This window comes from Camelus dromedarius, chromosome 12 (assembly GCF_036321535.1).
Source record: "Camelus dromedarius isolate mCamDro1 chromosome 12, mCamDro1.pat, whole genome shotgun sequence".
NCBI lineage: Eukaryota > Metazoa > Chordata > Mammalia > Artiodactyla > Camelidae > Camelus > Camelus dromedarius.
In genome coordinates this window covers 13,194,995-13,207,958 of record NC_087447.1, presented here as the reverse complement: position 1 = coordinate 13,207,958, position 12,964 = coordinate 13,194,995, and the positions used below count along the sequence as shown (strand labels likewise).

General features: G+C 36.2%; 1 protein-coding gene across 1 annotated transcript; it reads left to right on the top strand.

Annotated features, from left to right (window-relative positions):
• The first annotated feature begins 6,043 nt into the window (after positions 1–6,043).
• Positions 6,044–6,958, top strand: LOC105094793 (olfactory receptor 4P4). The gene has a single exon (XM_010986888.3). It carries the CDS (start codon positions 6,056–6,058, stop codon positions 6,956–6,958), a length of 903 nt encoding a protein of 300 aa, XP_010985190.2. The 5' UTR covers positions 6,044–6,055.
• The last annotated feature ends 6,006 nt before the right edge of the window (positions 6,959–12,964 follow it).

Here is a 12,964-nt window from a genome sequence, read left to right as displayed (position 1 = left end):
GCCACAGGAATAAACTGTTCTTCCTGGGGAGGAAGTAAGGCTAGAAAGATCCAGGGGCAGGGGACACAAAGCAGAGCCTTGAGGATGTCTGCAAGAACAGAGAAGGGGAAGCCAGAGGGGATCTCATGGAAGTTCTTCCAAATTAGTAACAGGAATAATTGTGAAAACATGACCTTGACCGTAGGAGGCATCTCAGAAGAATACGTCTTCAAACAGCTTTCCATGCGGTGATCTAGGTCAAAGGGTATGTGTCTTCAGTCATGAGAGTTCTGAGGATCTAATGCACAGCATGGTGCCTATCATTAATCGATGGTTTTGTATACCTAAAAGTTGCTGAGAGTAGATCTTACCCAGACTCACCACATACAAAAGAAGTAGTTAACTGTGTGAGGTGATGAATGTGTTAATTCCCTTAATCTTGGTAATAAATCCACAATGTATATGTACATAAAATCATCACGTTGTACACTTTAAATATATACAATGATATTCATCAATTATCCATTAATAAAGTTTAAAAAAAATAAGTTTCCTTAGGAGTTAATAGTTCCTTAATGGATTAGTTAGTTTATAATCTTCCAGGAAACTAATACTTGGAAATAAACTAAAACTCATTCTAATGCTCTCAGAGAATACGATAAAGACTTTTTGAGAAGAGGTGAAGACCATTAGTGATCCTAAGGTCCAGAGCTGTCCTTTATTTCGCAGTCAGATTACAGAATTATGGAAAGGATAAGGCCCTCAAGGCAAAAGCCCCACATATGTTTTTTAATCACAAAACTCTTTGAGTAAAGTGCAGGGGAATTCAGTCACTGGGGCCCAAGAGGAGCGTCTAATGACTGGGATTCCTAAATCACACACAGATGTTAATTATGGCTCGCATAGTATTTATAATCCAGATTCAATCCTAACTTCCATGGATCTGATAACTTGGATCTAAAGGAAATCCACCTGGTGAGCTTATGACCTGGGAATGTAAATCCAAACAACTTGTAAGGAACAGTCAAGGTTCTGGAATGAAACAGATGCAGTTTTAGAACATAGAGTTATTAAATATTTAATTATGTAAACCAGAAAATCTCTAGGAATAATTTTAGGATTGAAAATATAGTCTGTGATTTGACTCATTTGGATATTCATGGTGTTCCACTTGCCTGAAACAGTTTTTCTGAATCCATGAACTCTTATTCTTTGCTTGAGTGACAGGTGTCAGTTTCTCTAAAATGACACACTTTTTTTTTCCCTATGAATGTCTAATGAACAGTGCTGAGTGAAATGAAATACTCTGAACAGGAGGTGAATGACCAGAATCTCAATGAGGAAAGAATGACAACTCCGACAGGAAGGGATGTGAATGGATTCACAATTAAAGTGGAAGAACATGTGTGGTGAATTATTTCACCTCCTTCCGATTATCCTGCCTGCCTGGGTGAGAGCTGAATATATTCTTCCCTTCACTGTGTGGACAACAGATTGACTGCCTGCTAAAGTTAAATATAGGCATTTTCTCTGAAATGTACAGACTAATTTGTTTTGAGGTTAAGGCAGTAATAAATTCAAAGAGTTGCCTGTTGAGAGTGACATGATGTTCTAAAGGAATGGTCAGGCAGTGACAGGGAATTGATGCTTTGCTGAATAGCAAGTTTCAAATAAGAAAAAATATTATTAGAAATTTGGCAGAAAGTTGGCAAAGGATTGATTAAGAAAATAAGAAATTTAGAGTCTACCGAGAAAGTGAGACAAAACAAATCCAAAAAAAAAAAAAAAAAAAAACCAAAAAAACCCTGCAGTAACCACTATCCCAAGAATTAAGTTAAGCAAAGACCCTTGGCAGTCACTAAAAACCAAATGGAGATTCCTTAAAATCTGGGTCTCTGTTTGCTTTATCTCAGTTTAGTTTGTTGCTTGGACTTGTTGCCTGTAATAATTGTGATGGTGAAGATTTCAATGATTGAATACTTTATTTGTTTACCATCTAAAACATTGAGGCTATTTATTTTAATCATTCAATAAACATCTACTGATTATTGGTTAAATAAATGGTATCTCATATTTGACCAGGGACACAACAAAGAAAATAATTGGAAATATTTATTGCATTGAATGACTCATATATTTTATCTAATTAAATGAACTCACCCATTGGCAGTGTGATAATCCAAAAAAAAAAAAAAAAAAAAACACAGCACATGCCAGAAATCACGCAGATCATGGAGGAGTGACTGGAATTCAAAATTAGGGAATGTGTAACAAACGCTTCTTAATAATTCAAAGCAGAATGCAAGATGCCTTTCTGTCCTTGAGAAATTTAGGGTTATGCAAATTAAAGATGTACAGAGTGCACTTTGGCATAGGATAAAAATTTAAATATTGGGGTCAGCAAAACCCTCTGTTTCAAGTAATAATAGTATCATATTTATTGAGTCTGCAGTATGTATCAAGAACTGTGACAGTGTGTAACGTTTTGCTAAGTGTATTGCTAACTGACATGCACGTTTTAGATCTTGACTCTGCCCCTTATTGAGTCTATGGTCTTGGGCTAATTGCTTAATTCCTCTAAAACTCAATTTCCCCTTGTATAAAATAGATTTACTACTAATTTCTTATTTATTAGAGTTACTGAGAAGATTAAAAAGTTTATGTTTATGTGATGTTTAGAAGAACGTCAGGCACATGAGAACGCCCCCATTGTAAGCTAACGTAAGAACTATCAGACCCATTGTGAGAGGAGTTAAATAACACATTGAGGTCACATGCTCATTCTTAGCAAAACCAGAATATAAACCCAGGCAAGTCCACTTCATTAGGTTTAATGTTTTCCCCAACTTTATCTTTCATCATAGTGGAGAGCCCAAGGTTTATGCAAAATCTTAACTGAAGCATATCTTAAAAATCATAAAGACTGAATTCATTATTTTAAAGATAGGGACCACAGGGTAAGAGAATACAAGTTCCTAAAATGAACGAAGGGCTGTGCTAAGAGCAAATTACACTCTTGTCTTCTCACCATGCTCTTTCAGAGGTACTGCTAGTGGCTGTGGTAGCGTGGCTCATGTCTGAGAGTGTGAGGAGATTCAGTGCGTTTTGTCCATGGGCGTCCACACAACATTCTTTTTATAAATGGGTTCCATCCATATGTAAGAGGAAGAGACTGAGTTGGTGGTCTTGTCTGAGTAGTACCTATATTTTTACAGACAGAGAAGTTGGCTTGATTTCTCATCTCATTTTGTTAATCTGCATATCAAAATTAGAATAGCTGAAATGTTCAAGGACAGTAACTTTGGAGGTTACCTGGTTTTACATGAAATAATAGGTAATTGGGGGAAAGGTAGGGTTTTAACATTAAATTTATGCTGTTGCTTTGAATCTACAGTTTTTATGTATGAACTCAGGCTCTAGACTCAGATAACTCTGGTTTCAAGCTCTGGCTTGCTAAATACTAGGTAGGTGTCTACGTACACTTTATCCGGAAAGCCTCAACTAACTGTAGGGTGTTATTACTCTAGTACGTACATCAAACTGAACTTAAAACTGCTTTCATTTGCATAGTGTTTTACTTTTTTCAAAGTTCTTCATCTCTTTTTAAATTTGAATCTCATAACTCTCTGATTTATTTAGGGGAGAAACTATTTCTCTACATTTTAGATACAGAAAAGTGTTGAAGGAAATGAAGTTAAGGGTTCACACTTAAAATTGATGACTGATTCAAGGATGGAACCTAGAAATCTTCTCCCACTCTAAAGTTAAAAAGCCAGAAATACAAGTGTAGTTTATACATGATGAACTATAAGTATATGAGGAAGTTAATGAAAAGAGAATATTGCCAGGAAGGAAAATCAAGAATTATCTGTGGCCTTGAGAATGGAGAAGATTGGCAATTTAAACACATAATTAGCAAAAATGTTTTATTAGAAGGTCAGACCACATATAATTAGCAAGGAAATTAATCGTATATGAAATGGAGACAGAACAGTTGGCTTTGTCTAAGGATTGCAACAACCTTAAATTCTTCAGAATTCTTTATGTGTAAGCCAAAATTTTCTTGTTTATAATTTTGGGGAGGAAAAAAATTCAGATTATTGTTTATTTCCATGTCCATAATTAAAATAATGATTTTGTTTATGTCTAGTCAAATGAACAAGTGGTTACTTTAAAAGTTGGCCAAACCAATATTTTAAATATTATTTTAAAATCAGTTTTGATTTATTTATAGGTCAGGAAAAATTTACACGATACGATTGGAGGCATGAAACCTTACTCTTCAGTGGCTAATAAGCTAATTCTAAATCTTCATATTCACCATACAAATAATTTAAAGTTCCATTGTAAAGGAAATTTTTATTTGGAAGGTGACATAGTTAACATAGTCTATTAAAGAGAATGATGAGCAGAGAATTTACAAACTAATTGTTGAAAAATGTAGCTACAGGTTAACACATTTTACGTAAAGATTTTAAAAATTCATAATGCATTGTGGGATCAAAATTTATAGTAAAAAATAACTGGACCATATGTTACCAGTTCTATGTTAATTTTTCATTAGCAATGAGATACAAACTAAGTTAGCCGATGCTATGGTCAACCCCAATGACTTGCCTATATTTTCATATCTCAAATCCTGTTGATTTAATATAATTGCTTATGAGGTGTTTCAAACTACTCTTACTCATTCTATCTATTTTCTATAAGCATTTAATTCAAATCCCTTCTATTTAGAACTAGGGAATTGGGTTAGTAGATTGCAAAGTTTTCTTCCAGTACAAAATAATTTAATGACTTTAAAATTTTATTTTCTCTATGGGAGTCATACTTAGTGAACTTATTATTGAGAACTTTACTGACTTAGTAACAAGAATTAAGATAAGAAAATCATCAATTAATAATTCTATGGTTAATAAAGTGATAACTATTTATTGATTTGTTTAAGTACCCTGACTATGTGACAAAGTCTAAGTAGGCTTCACCATTTTATAAGCGAGATAACTGAAATTCAGAGAAACAAAGTGATTAGGACCCAAATTCACACATTATAGTGTAATTCATAATGGAGCCTAGGTCCCAACTGTGTGTCTTCCCATAAAAACCTTTTCCCCAAAATCTCCCATAAACTTTTTTCTTTGAGCTATACAGTGTTAACATTTTATACGGGTTCTGACAAAAGTCTTAAACTGGGCAAATATAGAACAGAAATTCATACTCTAATTCAAAGCACTAAGGAAAAAAAACTGACTTGTGAAATACGATACCCTGAGTTAAGAGCAAAGTCATGAAGGCAAATCTGCCTTCTGCTTCTCTTTTTTTAGTTTTAATTTTTGCTTTATCCTGTGGTTCATTCAGTATTTGCTTTTTATTGATGTGCCAGAAATAAAATGTCTGAATTATATTTCGGTCATAAAATGTCTGAATTTTGCTCTTCCAAATCACTAAAAAAAGATAAGCAGTCAAAAATTATTCAAACCCATCTCATTGGCCTCTTGCAGAGAGTTTTAGCTTCTACTTAGTAAATATCTATGTATCATTATATAAATAAATATTTAATTTTGTATTCTCCCTCATTCTAAACTTATTGTGAGGCAGCAGACATTCCACTAGTGACCATTGTTAAGCCTTATATTGGCTTCCATATTATTAAAGGAAAACTTTGTATGACGTATACCTGCATCCTTAACAAATTTGAGTTTGTAGAGATATGGAGCAATGTTCTTTTCAAGAACTTAGCTGTACATTTGTTTAGAAATGGAAAGTATTTTGAAACTAATAAATATTTTTAAATGTTTTTTTTACTGATCAGATAAATGCATTTATTTTTTATTAATGTTGAGATTGAACCTGATGTCCTGAAAGACTGACGTGTGAAAATCACCATGAGACTAATCAGAAACCAAACATGTATTAAATGCCACATTTTCATTTTGTGAAACACAGGGATCATGTCCATTAAACATAGCTTCATAAGATCAGTGTTAGCACCAGTTTTCTCCATGAACGTTTCTGACATCAACTTACGCATCATGTCTTTTCAGGGGACTGCTATGCATTTTTATTGCACTGGACCATGGGAAATAGGAACAATGTCACTGTGTTTATTCTCTTGGGCTTATCTCAAAACAAGAACATTGAAATCCTCTGCTTTGTATTATTTTTATTTTGCTACATTGCTGTTTGGATGGGAAATTTGTTCATAATGATTTCTATCACATGCAGTCCACTCATTAACCAACCCATGTATTTCTTCCTTAATTACCTCTCACTCTCAGACCTTTGCTACACATCAACAGTGGTGCCCAAACTCATAACTGATTTATTGGCAGAAAGGAAGACCATTTCCTATAGTAGCTGCATGACGCAGCTTTTTATCCTTCAATTCCTTGGAGGCATTGAGATCTTTGTCCTCACCAGGGTGGCCTATGACCGCTACGTGGCCGTCTGCAGACCCCTGCTCTACACCGTCACCATGAGCAGACAAAGGTGTAATGCAATCATCACAGCCTGTTGTACTGGGGGGTTTATGCACTCTGCCAGTCAGTTTCTTCTCACCATCTTTTTACCGTTCTGTGGCCCCCATGAGATCGATCACTACTTCTGCGACGTGTATCCTTTGCTGAAATTGGCCTGCGCTGATACATACAGAATCGGTCTCCTGGCAATTGTTGATTCAGGTCTGGTTGCTCTGGTCACTTTTGTGATTTTGATGGGGTCCTGTTTTCTGATGTTGCACACCATCAGGGGTTGCCCTGCGGAGAGCCGTGCCAAAGCTCTTTCAACTTGTAGTTCCCACGTGACAGTCGTGGGCCTGTTCTTTGGGCCAGTCCTCCTCATTTACATGAGGCCAGCTGAAACTTTTCCAGAAGACAAAGCATTTGCTCTTTTCTACACCATCATTGCCCCCATGTTCAACCCTCTGATATACACGCTGAGAAACTTGGAGATGAAGAATGCTGTGAGGAAAATGTTGTAGCATCAGTTGCTTTCAGAAAGGAAGTAACTTACATGAAAAACACTTCAGAATTTCACTTTAGAGCTAGAAATATTAAAAGCCCTAGAAATAATATGGAATGACATACAAAGAATATGCAGTGATTGGAAAAGCCAGTAATGGGTTGGAACTCAGAATCTTTAGAATTTTCTCAGACCTCTCCTGATTGGACAATTTTAATTTATCTTTTCATGTTCATTTTTCCTCTACTCTCTTTGCATACCTGTTTTAAGTCCTCCTTAATCTGATATTTTATTTTGAATGTGTAGTGAAGTCTTTTCTTTCTTCCCTTTTTGAAATATACAATTTATGGAACATTGGAATTCTAATGATATGCTTTAGGAATCTGAAAAAGATCTAGTGGTCCATTATTAACAGGCCATCCCCCCAAAAAGTCTTTTTTTCTGAAATGCTGAATTTTACAGGAAATGGGTAGGTGGAGAATGGTGAGAAGTGGGTATAAATTTTATTTGCAGATACTGACTGGTATATATAAAATAGATAAACAAGCTTATACTGTATAGCACAGGGAACTGTATTTGATATCCTGTAGTAGCTTATGGTGAAAAAGAATATGAAAATGAATATATGTATATTCATGTATGACTGAAGCATTGTGCTGTACACCAGAAATTGACACAACATTGTAAACTTACTATATTTCAATAAAAAAATACAAAGAGCAAAAAAAAAGAAGTCAAAAAAATTTATTCAGACTTACTAGATTTGGGTAAAATAATTTTGTCTATCCTTAAAATATTAGGCCAAAATTTAACACGGAATAAGCATCCTTAATTATTGAAATATAAAGTCTTCAATACCATATAGCTAATTCTCTAATTCCCTCTTTTTGATTACCAGTCTCATTCTGGTGTGCTCTTATTAACAGAAGCTCATAGAAAAACATCTATTAGAGGAAAAATGTAGTTAGATTTCACTCCCAGCATCTCAGAGGAGAGCATTTAAAGGTGGATTTTTAAGCTGAGGATAATAGGCGAATGAGTGGCATATTTATTTAACTCCTTTGGCCAATCAGTACTTACTAATACTCGCCTATATATATTTGAACCTCCATATAAAAAACAATAATATCCATATGCTTTCACTGAACAAGACACTTCTACAAAGGTGGTCTCACTCTTTTCCTCCCAAAAAGGAAATACAACATCCTAAACATTCTGCAAAATGTTCATTTCAATGTTAGTTTCTCTTCTAGTTCAGATTACAATCCTTGAATGATCTTTAACACTAAGAATTGACTGTAAAATTAATACTCAAAACCCTCTTAGTATAACATAAGAAACAAGAACTTTGAAATTAGTATGCAATTAAATATATGAACAGTATACATTACTACAATGGTCCTTGTTAAAATTTTAGTGAATATCTATAAAGTAAGTCATCCCTCACTCTCTGTGGGAGATGGGTTCTGGGACCCTCTGAGGATACCAAGATCTGTAGATACTCAAATCCTTACATAAAATGGTGCAGTATTTGCTTATCACCTGTGCACATCTTCCCATATGCTTTGAACCCCCTCTAGATTATGTATGCAGGCACACCTCATTTTATTGCCCTTCACAGATGTCGCACTTTTTTACAAACCAAAGGTTTGTTGCAACCCTGCATTAAGCAAGTCTCTTGGCACGATTGTTCCAACAGCATTTTGCTCACTGTGTGGTCTCTGTCACATTTGGTACTTCTCGCAATATTTCAAACATTTTCATTTTATTATACTTGTTATGGTGATCTGTGATTGGTGATCTTTGAAGTTACTATGGTAAAAAGATTACAATTCCCTGAAGGCTCGATGACGGTTAACATTTTTTAGCAATGAAGTATTTTTAAATTAAGATACGTACATTGATTTTTGTTTAGACATAATGCAATGCTAACTGCACACTTAAAAGACTACAGTGTTGTGTAAAGGACTTTTTACATTTGTGTGACTCCTTTGTTGTGACAGTCGCTTCATTGTGGTGGTCTGGAATTGAACCAGCAAAAATCTCTGAGATATTCCTTAAAACACCTAATACAATATAAATGCTAGGTAAATGGTTGCTGGTGCCCAGCAAATTTAAGTTTTGCTTTTTGGAACCTTCTGGAAATTGTTTTCTCCGAATATTTTTGATCAGTGGTTGGTGGAATTGGCAAATGCAGAACCCACAGATATGGAGGGCTGGCTATAACTTTATCTCCTGTAATTTTTCTCCACCTTTGCTTTGACCTCAGCCTACCCTTCAGCCAATTGGGTTCCATTATCTAATAGTGTGAATCAAATGTTCATCTCTTAAAGTCTGACACCTTAAAGATTTTGTCATTTTTGATGCTTTAATTTTTTATTAATTTTTTATTAGTTATGGAAATTTTAAGAGATGCCTTTTAGAATCCCTCAGGTTCCAGATATTGGTCACCCATTCCTCACTGTGGCACAACAACCAAATTTACCCTAGTCATCAGTACCAATCACTCCAGCCACCTTTTTTTTTTTTCTATCAAAATGTCCAGGTGATCATTTCAATTTCCAGTTCAATAAAATAATTGCCAAGTTCCCTGATGTAAGCACTGTCTCCATAACTAAGACCTGTAAACCACCTGAGCAAAATTTCTCTAAATAGATTTTAGTGTAATCATGAAAGGAGGTACTTGCCATTGCATCCTTTGATTTCCATAACTTTTTATTACGGCTATTTATTAACTGCAGAAGAAACATTTTACATTGGTCAAAACATTCTTAAAGATACAACTCCAAATTTTCAGAGTGTTGTCTCTGAATTTGCCACTTTGAAAGTTTATTACATCATTCTTCCACTGTATCAAATCTATGTATTAGTTCTCTAGGATTACCATAACACAATACCACAGAATGGGTGGCTTAAACCACAGAAATTTATATCTTGTAAGTTCTGCAGTCTGGAAGTCCAAGATCTAGGTGTCTGCAGGTTTAGTGATTCCAGAGGTCTCTCTCATTGACCTGCAGATGGCTGCCTCCCGACTGTGTCCTCACATGGTTTTTCCTCTATGCACCACATCCCTGGGCTTCTCTGGGGGTACAAATTTTTTCTTCTTATAAAGGCACCAATTAGATTGAATTAGGGACCACCCTAATAGCCTCATTTTTACTTAAATACCTCTTGAAAGGCCCCATTTCCAAACACAGTCACTTCTGAAGAACTTGGAGTTAAGACTTCAACACATGAATTTCAGGGACATAATTCAGTTCATAACAGGGTACATCACAGGATCCATGAATTCCTCATGTAGTTTTCACTACTGTTCTTTTACTGTGAAACAAGTTACATGATCAGAATCAATGCTATACTAGCCAACATGATGATGAATAAGACATTCCATAAATCTACGGATTGTGTTGATGGTATAAGCATCATGAACAGGAAAGGCAAATCCATATCCAGAATAAGTATGTGTTTCTGTGAGGACAAATTCTGCCCCCTCCTTGATGGAAGGCTTTTAGTGTAGTCAACTTGCCACCGCGGGACTGAGTAGTCTCCCTGAGCAATGGTACATATTAGGCTCCCACTGCTGGTGTGACAGATAGTTGCTTCCAAAAGTGGCCAAGGCAGTATCTCCCATCCCATGTGTTCTTCTTACAATGTGGCCTTGACACTATATCCGTAAGTTGGTGGGGTCTCTGAGTCCTCTCCTTAAACGTGGGTGAAGCCTCCAACCGATACAACACAGCAGAAGTAAACTTGTGTGACTTCCGAGGGTGGTTATTATAAACATGCCCTTTCACTTTGTTCTCTTGGGGTCTTCACTCTTGAAACCCAGCTTCCATATTGTACAGAAACCCAAACTCGTCCACATGGAAAGACTGTGCATACAGGCCAGATACAGAATTTTATGACCAAGAGCTCAGCTGAGTCCCGGCATACAGCCAGAACCAACTGCCAGACATGTAATTCTATATGGCCTAAGATGATTGCAGCTGCCTGCACCTTCAACCTCTGAGTTTCCCAGCTGAGACCCCAGACATCATGGAGCATAGACAAGCTGTATTCATTATGTCTAAATTCCTGATCCACAGAGTCTATGTGCATAGTAAGTTGGTTTGTTACATCACTAAGCTTGGGGTTGTTTGTTACACAGCCATACTGACTACATGTATTTGGCACTCAGTAGTAGCAGAAGCCAGATGAACCCTTGTGTGAGAAATTTCATGCTATTCAGACCTTCCAATAGCCTTTATTCTTACCACCATGGTCACTTTATAACTAGATCAATGAGTAAGAAAGTGGGTACCTGGAAAAGAGGATGACTCAAATTCACAAAACATATAATCTTGTCTACCATCATGGAGAATTTCCCCTGAACTGCACACCATTTGATGAGGATTTGTATGAATCAGATATTTTCTCATTTTGTCAATCAAGTTTATCTTTATATCTCTTTTTCACACCTTCTGCCCTATGCTGTCTAAATCCTTAAACATCCAGTGAAAGCACTGGCAAATGCCATGGACTGGAATAGATCCATGCATCTGCATATCTCTTGGTCTATACAAAGTAGACAATAAAGTGCATTGGCTGAGGTTTTTTGATACTTGAGAAGATTTTCTTAACCTCCATCTTTTGGGGACATTCGTGTCTAAGGCTTTAATGTTGTAACATTTCATGTAACAAAAAATGCCAAATTTTCTTGTAGAACTAAATGCAGACAGATGCAATTATATTTTTCCTCCTCAGCCAACAACCCCATATGGCCACAGTGTTGACTGAGGGGAAAAAAAAAACAATTTGGTAGGAGTTTCATGAACATTTCTTGAGCCACCAGCCCTGTTCAAACCCAACCTGTTTGGTTTCATTTTGACTTGATAGTATGTTGCTGCTAATCACTTCCAAACTTGGTGGATAAGATAAAACCTGTATTATGATGATCAATTCACATAATATGCTTGTTTGATGCCCTAGGTTCAGGTTTTTGATTTCTACTAGGCCTTAATATCTAGTCAGGATCAATTTCTCAAAAAGGTGAATAATTGCCTACAAAAACAGTGTAATAATTTGCTACAAAACTGTGGGTATCTTGGCTGTAATCCTCCTACCTGGGCTTTACTGACGCTCCACTTAGCATCTCTGTGTGGTCTTCTGGGCTTGAAAGCACAAATATAGCAAAGTGATTTTCACAGCAATCTGAACATGGGAATCTTTCACACTGAATCCCTCTCAAAACTGGCAGCCTTTTGGTTGACTCAGTTAACATGTCAGAGCAGTTAACTTAAATGTTGCTAAGTGTTGCCTCCAGAATTCAAAAGTCCTTTCAAGCACTGAGTTTCTTAGTAGTGGTAGATTTACCATCTTGTCCTTCACTTGGGAGGGCCGATACTGTTATGTTTCAGAGCCTGGATTCTCAGACACTGATATAATTTTTTTCTCAGTCACTTTACTGAATCTGAAACAGGAGGTACAGCTGAAGTCATCACCTAAACAATTTATAAACGTCATTGTCAGTGTCCAGGATACATCTACCTTCAGGCAAAACAAGTAAATTGAGTAGAACATGTAATAGAAATTAACATTTCTGTATCTTCCAAGTTTTTATGGTAACCTTAATCCATGCATGACCATCAGAGATGCACTGTTAGTTTGGCTACACTATACTGATAGGGAAATTATATTCCGTGGGTTTATACTTGGAGATAGAAAGAAGCAGAAAACCAATGCAAGGATTCTGTCACCAAGAATGCCTATTTCTGTTACGCACTTTGGAGCTCCAGACATAAACACAGAGTGGGTCTATGTTCCCACTGGGACCACTATAAGATGGGCTTGGACCACCTTGTCTCTAGCAAAGACTTGAGGTCAATTGAGGTCAACCACTTCAGGATCCCATCATTTTTACTGAAATAAAGGAGTCCACTTCTTAGGACTGACTGACCTGTCATCAATTGCTGTTCACATGGAATCCTTGTTTACTTCATTCTTTAAACCTCTTGTTACAATGTCCGCTACCATCACCAAGCCCTAA

Coding starts and splice junctions, on each gene's coding strand:
- LOC105094793 (XM_010986888.3), top strand. CDS start 6,056: ATGGGAAATAGGAACAATGTCACTGTGTTTATTCTCTTGGGCTTATCT.